The sequence below is a fragment of the Nipponia nippon genome, unplaced genomic scaffold (genome assembly GCF_047370975.1).
Source record: "Nipponia nippon isolate SJK-2023a ecotype South Korea unplaced genomic scaffold, ASM4737097v1 scaffold_9, whole genome shotgun sequence".
Classification (NCBI taxonomy): domain Eukaryota; kingdom Metazoa; phylum Chordata; class Aves; order Pelecaniformes; family Threskiornithidae; genus Nipponia; species Nipponia nippon.
This window is the reverse complement of record NW_028262413.1, coordinates 23,052,559-23,074,684: the sequence shown is the minus strand read 5'-3', so window position 1 is coordinate 23,074,684 and position 22,126 is coordinate 23,052,559. Positions and strand designations below refer to the sequence as shown.

The 22,126-nt window shown below is 58.6% G+C and overlaps 3 protein-coding genes across 3 annotated transcripts; all 3 read left to right on the top strand.

The window, feature by feature from the left end:
* The first annotated feature begins 226 nt into the window (after nt 1–226).
* LOC148050187 (uncharacterized) lies at nt 227–5,041 on the top strand. The gene is made up of 11 exons (XM_087744287.1): nt 227–323; nt 710–781; nt 864–936; nt 1,393–1,463; nt 1,627–1,704; nt 1,796–1,894; nt 2,733–2,840; nt 3,744–3,918; nt 4,439–4,489; nt 4,670–4,905; nt 4,938–5,041. The coding sequence occupies exons 1-11, from the start codon at nt 227–229 to the stop codon at nt 5,039–5,041; spliced, it is 1,164 nt and encodes a 387-aa protein (XP_087600413.1).
* A 219-nt stretch (nt 5,042–5,260) lies between these two features.
* On the top strand, nt 5,261–14,189 carry LOC148050186 (uncharacterized). Its single transcript, XM_087744286.1, has 11 exons — nt 5,261–5,356; nt 9,300–9,466; nt 9,779–9,924; nt 10,007–10,079; nt 10,537–10,607; nt 10,770–10,847; nt 10,939–11,037; nt 11,876–11,983; nt 12,889–13,063; nt 13,586–13,674; nt 13,855–14,189. Exons 1-11 carry the CDS (start codon nt 5,261–5,263, stop codon nt 14,187–14,189), a joined length of 1,437 nt encoding a protein of 478 aa, XP_087600412.1.
* Nucleotides 14,190–14,408: 219 nt separating this feature from the next.
* LOC148050185 (uncharacterized) lies at nt 14,409–21,756 on the top strand. The gene is made up of 7 exons (XM_087744285.1): nt 14,409–14,481; nt 19,001–19,072; nt 19,156–19,228; nt 19,685–19,755; nt 19,919–19,996; nt 20,088–20,186; nt 21,025–21,756. Exons 1-7 carry the CDS (start codon nt 14,409–14,411, stop codon nt 21,324–21,326), a joined length of 768 nt encoding a protein of 255 aa, XP_087600411.1. The 3' UTR covers nt 21,327–21,756.
* The last annotated feature ends 370 nt before the right edge of the window (nt 21,757–22,126 follow it).

The window sequence follows — 22,126 nt, the reverse complement described above, 5'->3', positions numbered from 1 at the left end:
ACTGCGCTCCAGCGGCTCTCCACAAGCGCCCTGAGAGCCCTCTCCACGCTGCCTCAGCACAGCCGTGAGGTCACAGCAGGGCTGTGAGGTCACAGAGCCCCACGGTGCCGCGCTGGCCATAAGCACCAACCGCTCAGCCCCCGGCCCCAACTGCAGCAGCAGCGGCAGCAGCGGCAACAGCGGCAGCCGCAGCAGCAGCAGCAACATGGTGCGAGCGCAGGGGGCCATGGCCCCCGCCCGCCGCCTCCTCCTCATCCTCCTCCTCCTGGTGGCCCTACATGTCAGGGCTGCCTGGGCTGCTCCGTGGCGAGCGCAGGGAGCAGGTAAGCGGGGGACACTGGTGCAGCCTTTCACGGGCCAGCGGGCTCTTCTCCCCGGGAAGTGTGGATGATGGTTTTTTCCCTCCAGTGCTTTAGCGAGGGTTTCCTCCGCGTGCGTGAGAGCTCTCCCAGTAAGAAAGCCCCGAGGGGCCGTACGTTGGTCCATCCGCTCCTCGAGGGGTGTTGCACGTGGCCTGGAAAGAGTGTTTGGAGAGCTGCCAGGAGACAGACAGGAGGTCACTGGGCCCCTCTGCAGCTTTGGCAAACTCCACCTGCGTCTGGCTCCCCCGCTGTCACCTGACCCCCCCCTTCCAGTGCCTGCAGTTCACTAAGGCAGCAGTGGATCCCAGCATGCAATGGAAACATTTCTCATTTGTGCTTGCGTCTAGGTGAGGGTGGCGGCAATGCTTATCCAGCTTCTCGGCTGGATGTTGGTTTGGAGCCCTTGGGGCATCCCGGAGGTAAGTTCTCAGTGTCCCTTCCCTTGAAAGAATAAACACTGACAGCGTGGCAAGAGCTTGTTCACGTGCAATTTTCCTTAAGTTCCTCTCAAGGTCGACGGCTTCCCGACTTCTTGGCCTATGCCTGTCCTCGAGCCTGAGAGCAATCCCACAGGGAAGTCAGTGGGAGGAAGGAGCATTTACCTTTTAATCTTCTTTCCCCGTGAAATGCCCGTTGCTCCTTCCGTGACCGATGCACAGACGTGGAGAAGAGCGGGGCGGGACGCGTTGGGCTGAGTGGTTTTGCCTTGCAAAGCTGTCTTTGCCAGCCCCGCGGAGCCTGAGCTGCTCCCGGTGCCAGCCAAGCCAGCGGGCTTGTTGGGGTTGAGTTTAGAGCTGGCGTGAGCTCCAGGGAGTCCTTCCTCCCGGCAGCTCCGCGCGCGGTTCGTTTCGTCCCAGCGCGGTGCCACTGCAGGCACGCGGTAACTCTTTGCACCGTGCTCCTGAGTGGAAGGGAGAGATGAGTGCCATGGAGTAATCCCGTCTTTGAATTGCGCTCACTGCCGCTCCCGTCTGAAGAAGTATCTTGAACTGTGTCACGGGAGCTGTTCTGTCCTGCGCTTCTTTGCAGCCGTGCCTGTAGGCGAAGGTGATCCAGCTTCCCGCTTGGGTTCCAGGACGGAGCCTCTGGCAGATGGCATGGGTACGTCACGGCTTTTTCCCCCCTTTGAGAGCTGCCAGCTGAAAGCCCAAGGGTCAGCCAGCCAGGCGCCTCTACGCGTGCGCCCTCTCCTCGCGTGATCCCCTTACGGCTTCTGCGACTCAGTAGATCACAATAGATGGCGGAAGCTTCTCTGGGTGTTTAGTTACAGATGAGCCCGCAGGGAGGACTTTTCCAGCTCCTCAGCTGGATGCTGCGCTAGAGCCAAGCTGGCATCGCAGGGGTGAGTAGTCGGTCTCTGCTGACCTTGCAGGCTGTGCACTGCTTTTCTGTAATTTAATCGTGTGAAGTTGAACCAAATGCTTTCTGTTAAGGTCCTCCAAGAGCAAAGTACCAAGCTGAAGGAGGAAGAAAGTCCCCGGAGCCATCTGAGGTCCTAAGGCAAATCCTGGAGGAACTGAAGAGAGGACACGGTGGGTATATTTCACTCTGCCTTAGCCGTGAGGCTCGGCAACCGGAGGATTTAGATACACGTCTGCACACGTTGTAGCCGGCACAGCAGGAAGGGCTCGATCGGAGCCTCGCAGCAGCAATGCTGGCTTTCACGCCTTGCAGGTGCTGGCGAGCCACAGAGATGGTGCAGAGCCTCTGCTGCCAGTCGTGGTTCAGGCCGAGTGCCAGGGGCTGCTGCTGCCCCAGTTTGACCAGTAGGGCTCGGAGGTGGCTTGTGCACATGTCGGTAGGCAGATTTGAGGGCCTGGCATGGGCTGAACTTGTGTTGGGCTCACGCGCAGCACTGCTTGACACTGGGCCAGTTCCAGGCGGGAGCGAGGTCCCAGGCAATGCTGCTTGCCCTTTCCTAGTGCTGGAAGTCAGGTGGAGATGCTGACTGGGCAGGCTTTTTGGGTTGTGCTCCATTTCCCGTCTGCAGAGCGATAGCTGGGATGGGACCAACGTGACCGTTGCTGGTGCTTACAGGGAAGGGCATGAGGGCCTTGCGGAGGAGCCCTTCTCAGAAGGGCTGTTTCCCCGCCTGGCCTGGCTGCAGCTTCTTCCCGTCCTCTTTGAAGGAAGGCCTTTAGCATCGCCTTACACTTTGCGGAGAATGCACTACGTGCAATTGCCTGGTCTCCCAGCAGGTCAGGCGTGGCTGGTGTTTGGAGCAGTGACTAGGCGCAGCCCCAAAAGCCCAGGCGTTTTTTCAAAACCTTATCAATGTCTTTCTCAAAGAAAGTCTTGCCTCCTGAAGATGCCATCTCCCTGATGGGGAACAGTTCCATCTGATCCAACTGTCCCGCTTGCTTTTTCAAGAGATGGACCGAGAGGCTGTGCAGAAGGAGGCGCTGCCGGAAGGAAGCGGTGGCTCACTGCCAGTCTCTGCTGAAGAAAGAGAGGCGATGCAAGCCGCCGGCACGCCAGGTAATTGCTGTCCCGTGGTCAGCCAGTGTCACCCATCAGGATGGCTGTGTGTCAGCAGGCTCTTCCCCCAGTGCCCGCTCTTGCACGTCACGTCAGCAGCCAAAGCTGGGAGTGTTTTGGGTTCGAGGCATCTGGACCATGTTCCGCGGATGATGGGAAACGTGACTCTTGCACGAACGTACCTCCCGCTCTAGCTGCATCCCAGAGCTTGCCCTGAGTCCCTAGAGGCCCAGGGCACAAGAGCAGCACAGAGCGGGATCCCTCCCGTCAGCTGAGGTCCAGAGCGATGCCCTGACTCCCAGACTGGGCTTGGTCTTAGAGGGAACCTCCCCATCCTCCTGCATCCTCTGTGCCTGAGCCATGCTGAGGCTTTCCCTGTCGTCTCTGCTTTTTGGCAGTGCTGCCAAGGCCCAGAGAAGACCAGCGCAGCAGGGTATATGGATTTCCTCAAACGGACTCAGGTACTGAGCAGTCTTGCTGAGCTCCCTAAGTGGGAGACAAGTCCCGAAACCTGGGAGCGGCTGCAAGCGGTGCCGTGCTGGGGAAAAGGCAGAAGGGGGAGAGCAAGGCTCAAGCATCTCTTGGGAAGGCCTGACTCTGTCCCCTCGGGCTGTGGGAGCTGGCCTGGGGCGAGGGAGAGTTGGGGGTGGCACTGCCTGCTGCAGGAATGGTTTTTGCCCGTGTCCCTCGAAGGAGCGACTGGGCAAGCAGCTGTGCTCCCCTCCCCTGCTCTCCTTCTGGCCTTCCGAGTTTTGGTCGGTGGGACAACCTGTGCCAAAGGGTGGGAGCGTGCCTCCAGGCACCAGCACTGGGGGAAACAGAGAACTTCACGGCCATATCAAACGTGCTGCAAGCTTACCAGTGGTGCACAGGATGGCCTAACGTCGCAAATTGCTCCTCCAGATGTGCTCGGCAAGACAACCGCAAGGGTTTACGATCCCCAGAACATCACAAGTGGTTTGTGTCCCCAAGACATACGAAGGCGCTGTATGATAGGCACAGGAGCAGCTGTGGTTTCCGTGCCACTTGCGATAGCGTTGTGCTGTGTTTGGATCCATCGGCGGAGGAAGAGAAAACAGTGAGTCGTTGCTTTCCCCCTTCAATGGCTGCTTGTAGCCACAAAGCATTTCTAGTCAGGCTGCTGTCGAGCGGCGAGTTAGTGGTTGGCCAAAAAACTCTGCCAAGGCTTCTGCTGCTGGCAGAGGCTTTAAGTGGTGTCTTAACTCCCGGGTGTTCTTCTCGGGAGCCCGCTCTGGCTGGAGCCAGTGTTAGCTCAAGCTGACCCTGCCTGGACAAGAGCAGCCCCCAGGAGCAACAGGCATAGGCAAAGCAAGGTCAGGAAGAGAAAGAGAGGGGCATGAGATTACCGTAGAAAGCGAGACGTGCGCTAGCTCCCGCTCCTGACCAGTGAACCTGCCGGGAGGAATGCCCCTGCTGGGGCTCGGTGGTGCCACGAGGTGCAGGTGTCCACCTCGGCCAAGCTGTGCCAGCAGCTCAGCCCCCGGTGGTGAACCTTGCCAGCTCTGCGCCGTGCTGTGGAGGAGAGTCCCTGTGGCCCATCTGCAGCTGAGGGCCTCAGCAGCCTCCTCCCTCCACAGGCAGCTCTCTGCAGCTTCAGGAGCCCAGCGGGAAACTGGCAGCCGCCCCTCGCGCCCGGACAGCCGGACCGGCCGCCCTGGCATCCCTGAGAGCCGGACCAGCTGCCCCAGCATCCCAGAGAGCTGGACCAGCCGCCCCAGCATCCCAGAGAGCTGGACGAACCGCCCCAGCGTCCCTGAGAGCCAGACCAGCCGCCCCAGCATCCCTGAGAGCCGGACCAACCGCCCCAGCGTCCCTGAGAGCCGAACCAGCCGCCCCAGCGTCCCTCAGAGCCAGACCCAACGCCAGCAGCCGCCACACCGGCCTCAAACACCGGCGCGCCCGTCCTCCCCACGGCCCCCGCGCCCCCCCAGCCCGTCCTCCCCATGGTCCCCGCGCCCCCCAGCCCGTCCTCCCCACGGCCCCCGCACACCCCCAGCCCGTCCTCCCCACGGCCCCCGCGCCCCCCCAGCCCGTCCTCCCCAAGGCCCCTGCGCCCCGCCAGCCCGTCCCCAGAAGCCCTGCTGTGGCGGAACCAGCCCAGCGCCCTCCAGCCCCAGCCCCAGCAGAAACAGGCCCCCCCCCCCCCCAGCCCCCTGCTCCGGCCCTCCGGCAAGCGCTGAAGGCAGCCCCGCCAGGGCAAGGGTTGGGGGTGCGCTGACAGAAACCCCCCCCAACAGCTTTGGGATCAGCCATTTCCCTCCAAATAAAGAGGGACAGAGCTGTCGCACAAGTGTCCGGGTGGTACCAACAGCAAACACCGCGAGGCACCAGCGCTAGCTGAGCTCTGCGCCCGCGCGCAGCTGTGGATGCCCACGCTCGGTGGATTCGGAATTGGCGGGATGGTCGCGCTCAAAGAGTTGCGGTCAACGGCTCGATGTCCAAGTGGAGATCGGCCAACGGCAAGATGTCCAAGTGACGAGTGGCGTTCCTCAGGGGTCGGTCTTGGGACCGGCACTGTTTAACATCTTTGTCGGCGACGTGGCCAGTGGGACTGTGCGCGCCCTCAGCAAGTTTCCCGATGACACCAAGCTGTGTGGTGCGGTCGACACGCTGGAGGGTAGGGATGCCATCCAGAGGGACCTTGACAGGCCGGAGAGGTGGGCCCGTGCGAACCTCATGAGGTTCAACAAGGCCAAGTGCAAGGTCCCGCACATGGGTTGGGGCAATCCCAAGCACAAATACAGGCTGGGCAGAGAATGGGTAGAGAGCAGCTCTGAGGAGAAGGCCTTGGGCGTGTTGGTTGATGAGAAACTCAACAGGACCTGGCCATGTGCGCTTGCAGCCCAGAAAGCCAACTGGATCCTGGGCGGCATCAAAAGAAGCGTGACCAGCAGGTCGAGGGAGGCGATTCTCCCCCTCTGCTCCGCTCTCGTGAGACACCACCTGGAATGCTGCGTTCAGCTCTGGGGCCGCCAGCCTCAGAAGGACGTGGACCTGCTGGAGCGAGTCCAGAGGAGGGCCACGGAGACAACCAGTGGGCCGGAGCACCTCTCCTATGAGGACAGGCTGAGCGAGTTGGGGTTGTTCAGCCTGGAGAAGAGAAGGCTCCGGCGAGACCTTATAGGAGCCTTCCAGTACCTGAAGGGGGCCTGCAAGAAAGCTGGAGAGGGACTTTTTACAAGGGCATATCGTGATAGGCCAAGGGGTAATGGCTTTAAACTGAAAGAGGATAGATTTAGATTAGATATAAGGAAGAACTTCTTTACTCAGAGGGTGGTGAGGCACTGGAACAGGTTGCCCAGAGAAGTTGTGGATGCCCCATCCCTGGAAGTGTTCAAGGCCAGGTTGGACGGGGCCTTTGAGCAACCTGCTCTAGTGGAAGGTGTTTCTGCCCATGGCAGAGGGGTTGGAACTAGATGATCTTTAAGGTTCCTTCCAACCCAAACCATTCTATGACTTTATGAGTCTATGAGTCTACATAACAGGAAAGACCCAGCCTGTCTCTGTGCAAAAGATGAAAGCAGAAAGGGGAAACTGGGGAGCACCCTCAGTCACCACTGAGCATGACCCGTGATGGAAGATGTGGTTCGACAAAGGGCTCTCCACGAGACCGTTAAATGGGCTGCCAACTCCCGTTGTATGGCAATTGGTCCCGGTTTCCCTCATGAATTCCTCACGATTGTCCTCCGGGGTCTGTGTCAGGCGATGGAGTGACACCGTACGACACGGGAGCCAGCGGATGTGAGGGGTGTGAGCCCGGGGAGGTGCCCGAACCCATCAGCGCTGAACCTCCTCCACTGCCAATATGTAGGAAACTGGGGTCAGAGCTTGATCCCTGGGGCCGCTGCCCTCACTGCTCAGGCTCCCAGTCCTGAGCTGATGGCGGCCATTAGTGACTGCTACTTTACAACATTCCTCATTGACACAGGAGCCCAAATATGGATGGTAGGTAAGGACACTTAACAAAGGACAGCCTCCACTTAGCAAGCCAAGAGTTTCTCTTGTAGGTGGTAATGGCAAATCACCACCCACCCACTGGTCAAGGCTAAATTAATTCTATCTAATGGACGGACAGTCCGGCCCTACTTCTAGGTCCCCGTAACAGGTTAGGTGTGGATGCCTTGAAGGGTCAGTCGTGGGTGGACTCGTGGGAGATAGGGGCACCACGCGCTCTGCCCCACAGTTTACCTCGCATCAGCACATCCCTGACTGTGAACCTGTTGCAAACAGGTCAGTAGCATGAGGTCCAGCTCCTGCCCCTTTTTCTCACAATACAAGTCACCTTCTGATGCCATCCGGGCTGCTCCTGAAAAGAGCTGGAAGGACGGGGAAGCGTGGTCAAGTCTCCTTCCCGCTACAATTCTCCTGCATGGCCGGTAGAGAGACCTCATGGCAAGTGGTGGCTAGCGCTAGATGACAGAGCCCTGAACACCGCCGCTGAACTGCTCGCTGCGGCTGCTCTTGGTCTGATTGCGACAGCCCGTTGTGTCAACGAACAAGCCTTGCCGTGAATGGCAATAGTAGGTGGGAAGGATATGTTCTTTTTAGGCTCCCCATATCGGGGACAGATAGGGAGAGATTTGCTTTCACCTGGCAGGGACTGCCATTAACATTGACTGGACCATCCAACCAATTCCTTACCCACAAACAGTCCATCCAACAGATCCGTATCTCTCCAATTTAGAGAGAAGGATGCTGTGGAGGACCATGTCAAAGGCCTTACACAAGTGCAGAGAGATGACGTCCGTAGCGCTTCCTTTCTCCACTGATGTAGTCACATCATGATGTAGCAGAAGGCCGCTAGGACGGTCAGGCAGCATATACCCGCCGTGTGCTCTCTCGAGGTTTCCTTTTGCATGTCAAATAATTTAAGAGAATATTTGTTCTGTTTGAGTGATTGACCAGTTGTTTTATTGATTGACCAGTTGTTCCTGGGGTACCCAGCCCTCTGAGCTGGAAGACAGGGACAGGGAGCAGAACGAAGCCCCCATAATCCAAGGGGAAATGGTTAGTGACCTGCTACACCACTTTGACACACACAAGTCTATGGGGCCGGACGGGATCCACGCAAGGGTACTGAGGGAGCTGGCAGAAGAGCTCGCCAAGCCACTTTCCATCATCTCTCAGCAGTCCTGGCTAACCGGGGAGGTCCCAGTTGACTGGAAGTTAGCCAACGTCATGCCCATCTACAAGAAGGGCCGGGAGGAGGATCCGGGGAACTACAGGGCTGTCAGCCTGACCTCGGTGCCGCACAAGGTTATGGAGCAGATCATCCTGAGTGCCATCACGCGGCACATACAAGACAAGCAGGTGATCGGGCGCACTCAGCATGGGTTTATGAAAGGCAGGTCCTGCCTGACTAACCTGACCTCTTTCTGTGACAAGGTGACCTGCTTAATGGACGACGGAGAGGCTGTGGATGTTGTCTACGTGGCCTTTAGTAAAGCCTTTGGCACCGTTGCCCACAGCATTCTCCTGGAGAAACTGGCTGCTCATGGCTTGGACAGGTGTACTCTTCGCTGGGTAAAAAACTGGCTGAATGGCCGGGCCCAAAGAGTGGTGGTGAACGGAGTTAAATCCAGTTGGCGGCCGGTCACAAGTGGTGTTGCCCAGGGCTCAGTATTGGAGCCGGTTCTGTTTTATATCTCTGTCAATGATCTGGACGAGGGGATCGAGTGAAATAGCAGACGACACCAAGCTGGGCGAAAGTGTTGATCTGCTGGAGGGTGGGAGGGCTCTACAGAGGGATGTGGAGAGGCCAGCACCTTGTGCTTGAGTCCCCATTCCTGGAGGTATTTCAAAGACGGGTAGATGTGGTGCTTAGGGACATGGTTTAGTGGTGGACTTGGCAGTGCTAGGCCAACAGTTGGTCTCGATGATCTTAAAGGTCTTTTCCCACCTAAACGATTCTATGATTCTATGACTTAGCTCTTTGAGGACCTGACAGAAAGTATTCCCTTAGATTTCGCATGAAGAAGAAATGGAGAAGTAACGGCTTCCTCTTTCCCGTAAGGTGAAAGTGACTCGTTAGCCCTGGGGTCCCCCAAGGCACCAAACGGGGCTCCAGCCTGGAAGCTGCCTACAGGAGGGGATCTTGCACTTGAGTCTCGAGACTGAAACCACTCACTCTTCAGCCTCATGAGCTGTTGCTAACAGCACCCGAGGAGGTCCGAAATCCCTTGGCTCTGGTTTCCTGTTGTTTTGGGGGACTGTGAGCTCCTCGCTGCCCCTGTGACAGCGCCCGGAAAACAGGGCAGAGCTGTGGGCTCAGCCCCGGCTGGGACTGCGCTCCAGCGGCTCTCCACAAGCGCCCTGAGAGCCCTCTCCACGCTGCCTCAGCACAGCCGTGAGGTCACAGCAGGGCTGTGAGGTCACAGAGCCCCACGGTGCCGCGCTGGCCATAAGCACCAACCGCTCAGCCCCCGGCCCCAACTGCAGCAGCAGCGGCAGCAGCGGCAACAGCGGCAGCCGCAGCAGCAGCAGCAACATGGTGCGAGCGCAGGGGGCCATGGCCCCCGCCCGCCGCCTCCTCCTCATCCTCCTCCTCCTGGTGGCCCTACATGTCAGGGCTGCCTGGGCTGCTCCGTGGCGAGCGCAGGGAGCAGGTAAGCGGGGGACACTGGTGCAGCCTTTCACGGGCCAGTGGGCTCTTCTCCCCGGGAAGTGTGGATGATGGTTTTTTCCCTCCAGTGCTTTAGCGAGGGTTTCCTCCGCGTGCGTGAGAACTCTCCCAGTAAGAAAGCCCCGAGGGGCCGTACGTTGGTCCATCCGCTCCTCGAGGGGTGTTGCACGTGGCCTGGAAAGAGTGTTTGGAGAGCTGCCAGGAGACAGACAGGAGGTCACTGGGCCCCTCTGCAGCTTTGGCAAACTCCACCTACGTCTGGCTCCCCCGCTGTCACCTGACCCCCCCCTTCCAGTGCCTGCAGTTCACTAAGGCAGCAGTGGATCCCAGCATGCAATGGAAACATTTCTCATTTGTGCTTGCGTCTAGGTGAGGGTGGCGGCAATGCTTATCCAGCTTCTCGGCTGGATGTTGGTTTGGAGCCCTTGGGGCATCCCGGAGGTAAGTTCTCAGTGTTCCTTCCCTTGAAAGAATAAACACTGACAGCGTGGCAAGAGCTTGTTCACGTGCAATTTTCCTTAAGTTCCTCTCAAGGTCGACGGCTTCCCGACTTCTTGGCCTATGCCTGTCCTCGAGCCTGAGAGCAATCCCACAGGGAAGTCAGTGGGAGGAAGGAGCATTTACCTTTTAATCTTCTTTCCCCGTGAAATGCCCGTTGCTCCTTCCGTGGCCGATGCACAGACGTGGAGAAGAGCGGGGGGTGTCCGCGTTGGGCTGAGTGGTTTTGCCTTGCAAAGCTGTCTTTGCCAGCCCCGCGGAGCCTGAGCTGCTCCCGGTGCCAGCCAAGCCAGCGGGCTTGTTGGGGTTGAGTTTAGAGCTGGCGTGAGCTCCAGGGAGTCCTTCCTCCCGGCAGCTCCGCACGCGGTTCGTTTCGTCCCAGCGCGGTGCCACTGCAGGCACGCGGTAACTCTTTGCACCGTGCTCCTGAGTGGAAGGGAGAGATGAGTGCCATGGAGTAATCCCGTCTTTGAATTGCACTCACTGCCGCTCCCGTCTGAAGAAGTATCTTGAACTGTGTCACGGGAGCTGTTCTGTCCTGCGCTTCTTTGCAGCCGTGCCTGTAGGCGAAGGTGATCCAGCTTCCCGCTTGGGTTCCAGGACGGAGCCGCTGGCAGATGGCATGGGTACGTCACGGCTTTTTCCCCCTTTGAGAGCTGCCAGCTGAAAGCCCAAGGGTCAGCCAGCCAGGCGCCTCTACGCGTGCGCCCTCTCCTCGCGTGATTCCCTTACGGCTTCTGCGACTCAGTAGATCACAATAGATGGCGGAAGCTTCTCTGGGTGTTTAGTTACAGATGAGCCCGCAGGGAGGACTTTTCCAGCTCCTCAGCTGGATGCTGCGCTAGAGCCAGGCTGGCATCGCAGGGGTGAGTAGTCGGTCTCTGCTGACCTTGCAGGCTGTGCACTGCTTTTCTGTAATTTAATCGTGTGAAGTTGAACCAAATGCTTTCTGTTAAGGTCCTCCAAGAGCAAAGTACCAAGCTGAAGGAGGAAGAAAGTCCCCGGAGCCATCTGAGGTCCTAAGGCAAATCCTGGAGGAACTGAAGAGAGGACACGGTGGGTATATTTCACTCTGCCTTAGCCGTGAGGCTCGGCAACCGGAGGATTTAGATACACGTCTGCACACGTTGTAGCCGGCACAGCAGGAAGGGCTCGATCGGAGCCTCGCAGCAGCAATGCTGGCTTTCACGCCTTGCAGGTGCTGGCGAGCCACAGAGATGGTGCAGAGCCTCTGCTGCCAGTCGTGGTTCAGGCCGAGTGCCAGGGGCTGCTGCTGCCCCAGTTTGACCAGTAGGGCTCGGAGGTGGCTTGTGCACATGTCGGTAGGCAGATTTGAGGGCCTGGCATGGGCTGAACTTGTGTTGGGCTCACGCGCAGCACTGCTTGACACTGGGCCAGTTCCAGGCGGGAGCGAGGTCCCAGGCAATGCTGCTTGCCCTTTCCTAGTGCTGGAAGTCAGGTGGAGATGCTGACTGGGCAGGCTTTTTGGGTTGTGCTCCATTTCCCGTCTGCAGAGCGATAGCTGGGATGGGACCAACGTGACCGTTGCTGGTGCTTACAGGGAAGGGCATGAGGGCCTTGCGGAGGAGCCCTTCTCAGAAGGGCTGTTTCCCCGCCTGGCCTGGCTGCAGCTTCTTCCCGTCCTCTTTGAAGGAAGGCCTTTAGCATCGCCTTACACTTTGCGGAGAATGCACTACGTGCAATTGCCTGGTCTCCCAGCAGGTCAGGCGTGGCTGGTGTTTGGAGCAGTGACTAGGCGCAGCCCCAAAAGCCCAGGCGTTTTTTCAAAACCTTATCAATGTCTTTCTCAAAGAAAGTCTTGCCTCCTGAAGATGCCATCTCCCTGATGGGGAACAGTTCCATCTGATCCAACTGTCCCGCTTGCTTTTTCAAGAGATGGACCGAGAGGCTGTGCAGAAGGAGGCGCTGCCGGAAGGAAGCGGTGGCTCACTGCCAGTCTCTGCTGAAGAAAGAGAGGCGATGCAAGCCGCCGGCACGCCAGGTAATTGCTGTCCCGTGGTCAGCCAGTGTCACCCATCAGGATGGCTGTGTGTCAGCAGGCTCTTCCCCCAGTGCCCGCTCTTGCACGTCACGTCAGCAGCCAAAGCTGGGAGTGTTTTGGGTTCGAGGCATCTGGACCATGTTCCGCGGATGATGGGAAACGTGACTCTTGCACGAACGTACCTCCCGCTCTAGCTGCATCCCAGAGCTTGCCCTGAGTCCCTAGAGGCCCAGGGCACAAGAGCAGCACAGAGCGGGATCCCTCCCGTCAGCTGAGGTCCAGAGCGATGCCCTGACTCCCAGACTGGGCTTGGTCTTAGAGGGAACCTCCCCATCCTCCTGCATCCTCTGTGCCTGAGCCATGCTGAGGCTTTCCCTGTCGTCTCTGCTTTTTGGCAGTGCTGCCAAGGCCCAGAGAAGACCAGCGCAGCAGGGTATATGGATTTCCTCAAACGGACTCAGGTACTGAGCAGTCTTGCTGAGCTCCCTAAGTGGGAGACAAGTCCCGAAACCTGGGAGCGGCTGCAAGCGGTGCCGTGCTGGGGAAAAGGCAGAAGGGGGAGAGCAAGGCTCAAGCATCTCTTGGGAAGGCCTGACTCTGTCCCCTCGGGCTGTGGGAGCTGGCCTGGGGCGAGGGAGAGTTGGGGGTGGCACTGCCTGCTGCAGGAATGGTTTTTGCCCGTGTCCCTCGAAGGAGCGACTGGGCAAGCAGCTGTGCTCCCCTCCCCCTGCTCTCCTTCTGGCCTTCCGAGTTTTGGTCGGTGGGACAACCTGTGCCAAAGGGTGGGAGCGTGCCTCCAGGCACCAGCACTGGGGGGAAACAGAGAACTTCACGGCCATATCAAACGTGCTGCAAGCTTACCAGTGGTGCACAGGATGGCCTAACGTCGCAAATTGCTCCTCCAGATGTGCTCGGCAAGACAACCGCAAGGGTTTACGATCCCCAGAACATCACAAGTGGTTTGTGTCCCCAAGACATACGAAGGCGCTGTATGATAGGCACAGGAGCAGCTGTGGTTTCCGTGCCACTTGCGATAGCGTTGTGCTGTGTTTGGATCCATCGGCGGAGGAAGAGAAAACAGTGAGTCGTTGCTTTCCCCCCCTTCAATGGCTGCTTGTAGCCACAAAGCATTTCTAGTCAGGCTGCTGTCGAGCGGCGAGTTAGTGGTTGGCCAAAAAACTCTGCCAAGGCTTCTGCTGCTGGCAGAGGCTTTAAGTGGTGTCTTAACTCCCGGGTGTTCTTCTCGGGAGCCCGCTCTGGCTGGAGCCAGTGTTAGCTCAAGCTGACCCTGCCTGGACAAGAGCAGCCCCCAGGAGCAACAGGCATAGGCAAAGCAAGGTCAGGAAGAGAAAGAGAGGGGCATGAGATTACCGTAGAAAGCGAGACGTGCGCTAGCTCCCGCTCCTGACCAGTGAACCTGCCGGGAGGAATGCCCCTGCTGGGGCTCGGTGGTGCCACGAGGTGCAGGTGTCCACCTCGGCCAAGCTGTGCCAGCAGCTCAGCCCCCGGTGGTGAACCTTGCCAGCTCTGCGCCGTGCTGTGGAGGAGAGTCCCTGTGGCCCATCTGCAGCTGAGGGCCTCAGCAGCCTCCTCCCTCCACAGGCAGCTCTCTGCAGCTTCAGGAGCCCAGCGGGAAACTGGCAGCCGCCCCTCGCGCCCGGACAGCCGGACCGGCCGCCCTGGCATCCCTGAGAGCCGGACCAGCTGCCCCAGCATCCCAGAGAGCTGGACCAGCCGCCCCAGCATCCCAGAGAGCTGGACGAACCGCCCCAGCGTCCCTGAGAGCCAGACCAGCCGCCCCAGCATCCCTGAGAGCCGGACCAACCGCCCCAGCGTCCCTGAGAGCCGAACCAGCCGCCCCAGCGTCCCTCAGAGCCAGACCCAACGCCAGCAGCCGCCACACCGGCCTCAAACACCGGCGCGCCCGTCCTCCCCACGGCCCCCGCGCCCCCCCAGCCCGTCCTCCCCATGGTCCCCGCGCCCCCCCAGCCCGTCCTCCCCACGGCCCCCGCACACCCCCAGCCCGTCCTCCCCACGGCCCCCGCGCCCCCCCAGCCCGTCCTCCCCAAGGCCCCTGCGCCCCGCCAGCCCGTCCCCAGAAGCCCTGCTGTGGCGGAACCAGCCCAGCGCCCTCCAGCCCCAGCCCCAGCAGAAACAGGCCCCCCGCCCCCCGAGCCCGCTGCTCCGGCCCTCCGGCAAGCGCTGAAGGCAGCCCCGCCAGGGCAAGGGTTGGGGGTGCGCTGACAGAAACCCCCCCCAACAGCTTTGGGATCAGCCATTTCCCTCCAAATAAAGAGGGACAGAGCTGTCGCACAAGTGTCCGGGTGGTACCAACAGCAAACACCGCGAGGCACCAGCGCTAGCTGAGCTCTGCGCCCGCGCGCAGCTGTGGATGCCCACGCTCGGTGGATTCGGAATTGGCGGGATGGTCGCGCTCAAAGAGTTGCGGTCAACGGCTCGATGTCCAAGTGGAGATCGGCCAACGGCAAGATGTCCAAGTGACGAGTGGCGTTCCTCAGGGGTCGGTCTTGGGACCGGCACTGTTTAACATCTTTGTCGGCGACGTGGCCAGTGGGACTGTGCGCGCCCTCAGCAAGTTTCCCGATGACACCAAGCTGTGTGGTGCGGTCGACACGCTGGAGGGTAGGGATGCCATCCAGAGGGACCTTGACAGGCCGGAGAGGTGGGCCCGTGCGAACCTCATGAGGTTCAACAAGGCCAAGTGCAAGGTCCCGCACATGGGTTGGGGCAATCCCAAGCACAAATACAGGCTGGGCAGAGAATGGGTAGAGAGCAGCTCTGAGGAGAAGGCCTTGGGCGTGTTGGTTGATGAGAAACTCAACAGGACCTGGCCATGTGCGCTTGCAGCCCAGAAAGCCAACTGGATCCTGGGCGGCATCAAAAGAAGCGTGACCAGCAGGTCGAGGGAGGCGATTCTCCCCCTCTGCTCCGCTCTCGTGAGACACCACCTGGAATGCTGCGTTCAGCTCTGGGGCCGCCAGCCTCAGAAGGACGTGGACCTGCTGGAGCGAGTCCAGAGGAGGGCCACGGAGACAACCAGTGGGCCGGAGCACCTCTCCTATGAGGACAGGCTGAGCGAGTTGGGGTTGTTCAGCCTGGAGAAGAGAAGGCTCCGGCGAGACCTTATAGGAGCCTTCCAGTACCTGAAGGGGGCCTGCAAGAAAGCTGGAGAGGGACTTTTTACAAGGGCATATCGTGATAGGCCAAGGGGTAATGGCTTTAAACTGAAAGAGGATAGATTTAGATTAGATATAAGGAAGAACTTCTTTACTCAGAGGGTGGTGAGGCACTGGAACAGGTTGCCCAGAGAAGTTGTGGATGCCCCATCCCTGGAAGTGTTCAAGGCCAGGTTGGACGGGGCCTTTGAGCAACCTGCTCTAGTGGAAGGTGTTTCTGCCCATGGCAGAGGGGTTGGAACTAGATGATCTTTAAGGTTCCTTCCAACCCAAACCATTCTATGACTTTATGAGTCTATGAGTCTACATAACAGGAAAGACCCAGCCTGTCTCTGTGCAAAAGATGAAAGCAGAAAGGGGAAACTGGGGAGCACCCTCAGTCACCACTGAGCATGACCCGTGATGGAAGATGTGGTTCGACAAAGGGCTCTCCACGAGACCGTTAAATGGGCTGCCAACTCCCGTTGTATGGCAATTGGTCCCGGTTTCCCTCATGAATTCCTCACGATTGTCCTCCGGGGTCTGTGTCAGGCGATGGAGTGACACCGTACGACACGGGAGCCAGCGGATGTGAGGGGTGTGAGCCCGGGGAGGTGCCCGAACCCATCAGCGCTGAACCTCCTCCACTGCCAATATGTAGGAAACTGGGGTCAGAGCTTGATCCCTGGGGCCGCTGCCCTCACTGCTCAGGCTCCCAGTCCTGAGCTGATGGCGGCCATTAGTGACTGCTACTTTACAACATTCCTCATTGACACAGGAGCCCAAATATGGATGGTAGGTAAGGACACTTAACAAAGGACAGCCTCCACTTAGCAAGCCAAGAGTTTCTCTTGTAGGTGGTAATGGCAAATCACCACCCACCCACTGGTCAAGGCTAAATTAATTCTATCTAATGGACGGACAGTCCGGCCCTACTTCTAGGTCCCCGTAACAGGTTAGGTGTGGATGCCTTGAAGGGTCAGTCGTGGGTGGACTCGTGGGAGATAGGGGCACCACGCGCTCTGCCCCACAGTTTACCTCGCATCAGCACATCCCTGACTGTGAACCTGTTGCAAACAGGTCAGTAGCATGAGGTCCAGCTCCTGCCCCTTTTTCTCACAATACAAGTCACCTTCTGATGCCATCCGGGCTGCTCCTGAAAAGAGCTGGAAGGACGGGGAAGCGTGGTCAAGTCTCCTTCCCGCTACAATTCTCCTGCATGGCCGGTAGAGAGACCTCATGGCAAGTGGTGGCTAGCGCTAGATGACAGAGCCCTGAACACCGCCGCTGAACTGCTCGCTGCGGCTGCTCTTGGTCTGATTGCGACAGCCCGTTGTGTCAACGAACAAGCCTTGCCGTGAATGGCAATAGTAGGTGGGAAGGATATGTTCTTTTTAGGCTCCCCATATCGGGGACAGATAGGGAGAGATTTGCTTTCACCTGGCAGGGACTGCCATTAACATTGACTGGACCATCCAACCAATTCCTTACCCACAAACAGTCCATCCAACAGATCCGTATCTCTCCAATTTAGAGAGAAGGATGCTGTGGAGGACCATGTCAAAGGCCTTACACAAGTGCAGAGAGATGACGTCCGTAGCGCTTCCTTTCTCCACTGATGTAGTCACATCATGATGTAGCAGAAGGCCGCTAGGACGGTCAGGCAGCATATACCCGCCGTGTGCTCTCTCGAGGTTTCCTTTTGCATGTCAAATAATTTAAGAGAATATTTGTTCTGTTTGAGTGATTGACCAGTTGTTTTATTGATTGACCAGTTGTTCCTGGGGTACCCAGCCCTCTGAGCTGGAAGACAGGGACAGGGAGCAGAACGAAGCCCCCATAATCCAAGGGGAAATGGTTAGTGACCTGCTACACCACTTTGACACACACAAGTCTATGGGGCCGGACGGGATCCACGCAAGGGTACTGAGGGAGCTGGCAGAAGAGCTCGCCAAGCCACTTTCCATCATCTCTCAGCAGTCCTGGCTAACCGGGGAGGTCCCAGTTGACTGGAAGTTAGCCAACGTCATGCCCATCTACAAGAAGGGCCGGGAGGAGGATCCGGGGAACTACAGGGCTGTCAGCCTGACCTCGGTGCCGCACAAGGTTATGGAGCAGATCATCCTGAGTGCCATCACGCGGCACATACAAGACAAGCAGGTGATCGGGCGCACTCAGCATGGGTTTATGAAAGGCAGGTCCTGCCTGACTAACCTGACCTCTTTCTGTGACAAGGTGACCTGCTTAATGGACGACGGAGAGGCTGTGGATGTTGTCTACGTGGCCTTTAGTAAAGCCTTTGGCACCGTTGCCCACAGCATTCTCCTGGAGAAACTGGCTGCTCATGGCTTGGACAGGTGTACTCTTCGCTGGGTAAAAAACTGGCTGAATGGCCGGGCCCAAAGAGTGGTGGTGAACGGAGTTAAATCCAGTTGGCGGCCGGTCACAAGTGGTGTTGCCCAGGGCTCAGTATTGGAGCCGGTTCTGTTTTATATCTCTGTCAATGATCTGGACGAGGGGATCGAGTGAAATAGCAGACGACACCAAGCTGGGCGAAAGTGTTGATCTGCTGGAGGGTGGGAGGGCTCTACAGAGGGATGTGGAGAGGCCAGCACCTTGTGCTTGAGTCCCCATTCCTGGAGGTATTTCAAAGACGGGTAGATGTGGTGCTTAGGGACATGGTTTAGTGGTGGACTTGGCAGTGCTAGGCCAACAGTTGGTCTCGATGATCTTAAAGGTCTTTTCCCACCTAAACGATTCTATGATTCTATGACTTAGCTCTTTGAGGACCTGACAGAAAGTATTCCCTTAGATTTCGCATGAAGAAGAAATGGAGAAGTAACGGCTTCCTCTTTCCCGTAAGGTGAAAGTGACTCGTTAGCCCTGGGGTCCCCCAAGGCACCAAACGGGGCTCCAGCCTGGAAGCTGCCTACAGGAGGGGATCTTGCACTTGAGTCTCGAGACTGAAACCACTCACTCTTCAGCCTCATGAGCTGTTGCTAACAGCACCCGAGGAGGTCCGAAATCCCTTGGCTCTGGTTTCCTGTTGTTTTGGGGGACTGTGAGCTCCTCGCTGCCCCTGTGACAGCGCCCGGAAAACAGGGCAGAGCTGTGGGCTCAGCCCCGGCTGGGACTGCGCTCCAGCGGCTCTCCACAAGCGCCCTGAGAGCCCTCTCCACGCTGCCTCAGCACAGCCGTGAGGTCACAGCAGGGCTGTGAGGTCACAGAGCCCCACGGTGCCGCGCTGGCCATAAGCACCAACCGCTCAGCCCCCGGCCCCAACTGCAGCAGCAGCGGCAGCAGCGGCAACAGCGGCAGCCGCAGCAGCAGCAGCAACATGGTGCGAGCGCAGGGGGCCATGGCCCCCGCCCGCCGCCTCCTCCTCATCCTCCTCCTCCTGGTGGCCCTACATGTCAGGGCTGCCTGGGCTGCTCCGTGGCGAGCGCAGGGAGCAGGTAAGCGGGGGACACTGGTGCAGCCTTTCACGGGCCAGCGGGCTCTTCTCCCCGGGAAGTGTGGATGATGGTTTTTTCCCTCCAGTGCTTTAGCGAGGGTTTCCTCCGCGTGCGTGAGAGCTCTCCCAGTAAGAAAGCCCCGAGGGGCCGTACGTTGGTCCATCCGCTCCTCGAGGGGTGTTGCACGTGGCCTGGAAAGAGTGTTTGGAGAGCTGCCAGGAGACAGACAGGAGGTCACTGGGCCCCTCTGCAGCTTTGGCAAACTCCACCTACGTCTGGCTCCCCCGCTGTCACCTGACCCCCCCCTTCCAGTGCCTGCAGTTCACTAAGGCAGCAGTGGATCCCAGCATGCAATGGAAACATTTCTCATTTGTGCTTGCGTCTAGGTGAGGGTGGCGGCAATGCTTATCCAGCTTCTCGGCTGGATGTTGGTTTGGAGCCCTTGGGGCATCCCGGAGGTAAGTTCTCAGTGTTCCCTTCCCTTGAAAGAATAAACACTGACAGCGTGGCAAGAGCTTGTTCACGTGCAATTTTCCTTAAGTTCCTCTCAAGGTCGACGGCTTCCCGACTTCTTGGCCTATGCCTGTCCTCGAGCCTGAGAGCAATCCCACAGGGAAGTCAGTGGGAGGAAGGAGCATTTACCTTTTAATCTTCTTTCCCCGTGAAATGCCCGTTGCTCCTTCCGTGGCCGATGCACAGACGTGGAGAAGAGCGGGGGGGGACGCGTTGGGCTGAGTGGTTTTGCCTTGCAAAGCTGTCTTTGCCAGCCCCGCGGAGCCTGAGCTGCTCCCGGTGCCAGCCAAGCCAGCGGGCTTGTTGGGGTTGAGTTTAGAGCTGGCGTGAGCTCCAGGGAGTCCTTCCTCCCGGCAGCTCCGCACGCGGTTCGTTTCGTCCCAGCGCGGTGCCACTGCAGGCACGCGGTAACTCTTTGCACCGTGCTCCTGAGTGGAAGGGAGAGATGAGTGCCATGGAGTAATCCCGTCTTTGAATTGCACTCACTGCCGCTCCCGTCTGAAGAAGTATCTTGAACTGTGTCACGGGAGCTGTTCTGTCCTGCGCTTCTTTGCAGCCGTGCCTGTAGGCGAAGGTGATCCAGCTTCCCGCTTGGGTTCCAGGACGGAGCCTCTGGCAGATGGCATGGGTACGTCACGGCTTTTTCCCGGCTTTGAGAGCTGCCAGCTGAAAGCCCAAGGGTCAGCCAGCCAGGCGCCTCTACGCGTGCGCCCTCTCCTCGCGTGATCCCCTTACGGCTTCTGCGACTCAGTAGATCACAATAGATGGCGGAAGCTTCTCTGGGTGTTTAGTTACAGATGAGCCCGCAGGGAGGACTTTTCCAGCTCCTCAGCTGGATGCTGCGCTAGAGCCAGGCTGGCATCGCAGGGGTGAGTAGTCGGTCTCTGCTGACCTTGCAGGCTGTGCACTGCTTTTCTGTAATTTAATCGTGTGAAGTTGAACCAAATGCTTTCTGTTAAGGTCCTCCAAGAGCAAAGTACCAAGCTGAAGGAGGAAGAAAGTCCCCGGAGCCATCTGAGGTCCTAAGGCAAATCCTGGAGGAACTGAAGAGAGGACACGGTGGGTATATTTCACTCTGCCTTAGCCGTGAGGCTCGGCAACCGGAGGATTTAGATACACGTCTGCACACGTTGTAGCCGGCACAGCAGGAAGGGCTCGATCGGAGCCTCGCAGCAGCAATGCTGGCTTTCACGCCTTGCAGGTGCTGGCGAGCCACAGAGATGGTGCAGAGCCTCTGCTGCCAGTCGTGGTTCAGGCCGAGTGCCAGGGGCTGCTGCTGCCCCAGTTTGACCAGTAGGGCTCGGAGGTGGCTTGTGCACATGTCGGTAGGCAGATTTGAGGGCCTGGCATGGGCTGAACTTGTGTTGGGCTCACGCGCAGCACTGCTTGACACTGGGCCAGTTCCAGGCGGGAGCGAGGTCCCAGGCAATGCTGCTTGCCCTTTCCTAGTGCTGGAAGTCAGGTGGAGATGCTGACTGGGCAGGCTTTTTGGGTTGTGCTCCATTTCCCGTCTGCAGAGCGATAGCTGGGATGGGACCAACGTGACCGTTGCTGGTGCTTACAGGGAAGGGCATGAGGGCCTTGCGGAGGAGCCCTTCTCAGAAGGGCTGTTTCCCCGCCTGGCCTGGCTGCAGCTTCTTCCCGTCCTCTTTGAAGGAAGGCCTTTAGCATCGCCTTACACTTTGCGGAGAATGCACTACGTGCAATTGCCTGGTCTCCCAGCAGGTCAGGCGTGGCTGGTGTTTGGAGCAGTGACTAGGCGCAGCCCCAAAAGCCCAGGCGTTTTTTCAAAACCTTATCAATGTCTTTCTCAAAGAAAGTCTTGCCTCCTGAAGATGCCATCTCCCTGATGGGGAACAGTTCCATCTGATCCAACTGTCCCGCTTGCTTTTTCAAGAGATGGACCGAGAGGCTGTGCAGAAGGAGGCGCTGCCGGAAGGAAGCGGTGGCTCACTGCCAGTCTCTGCTGAAGAAAGAGAGGCGATGCAAGCCGCCGGCACGCCAGGTAATTGCTGTCCCGTGGTCAGCCAGTGTCACCCATCAGGATGGCTGTGTGTCAGCAGGCTCTTCCCCCAGTGCCCGCTCTTGCACGTCACGTCAGCAGCCAAAGCTGGGAGTGTTTTGGGTTCGAGGCATCTGGACCATGTTCCGCGGATGATGGGAAACGTGACTCTTGCACGAACGTACCTCCCGCTCTAGCTGCATCCCAGAGCTTGCCCTGAGTCCCTAGAGGCCCAGGGCACAAGAGCAGCACAGAGCGGGATCCCTCCCGTCAGCTGAGGTCCAGAGCGATGCCCTGACTCCCAGACTGGGCTTGGTCTTAGAGGGAACCTCCCCATCCTCCTGCATCCTCTGTGCCTGAGCCATGCTGAGGCTTTCCCTGTCGTCTCTGCTTTTTGGCAGTGCTGCCAAGGCCCAGAGAAGACCAGCGCAGCAGGGTATATGGATTTCCTCAAACGGACTCAGGTACTGAGCAGTCTTGCTGAGCTCCCTAAGTGGGAGACAAGTCCCGAAACCTGGGAGCGGCTGCAAGCGGTGCCGTGCTGGGGAAAAGGCAGAAGGGGGAGAGCAAGGCTCAAGCATCTCTTGGGAAGGCCTGACTCTGTCCCCTCGGGCTGTGGGAGCTGGCCTGGGGCGAGGGAGAGTTGGGGGTGGCACTGCCTGCTGCAGGAATGGTTTTTGCCCGTGTCCCTCGAAGGAGCGACTGGGCAAGCAGCTGTGCTCCCCTCCCCCTGCTCTCCTTCTGGCCTTCCGAGTTTTGGTCGGTGGGACAACCTGTGCCAAAGGGTGGGAGCGTGCCTCCAGGCACCAGCACTGGGGGAAACAGAGAACTTCACGGCCATATCAAACGTGCTGCAAGCTTACCAGTGGTGCACAGGATGGCCTAACGTCGCAAATTGCTCCTCCAGATGTGCTCGGCAAGACAACCGCAAGGGTTTACGATCCCCAGAACATCACAAGTGGTTTGTGTCCCCAAGACATACGAAGGCGCTGTATGA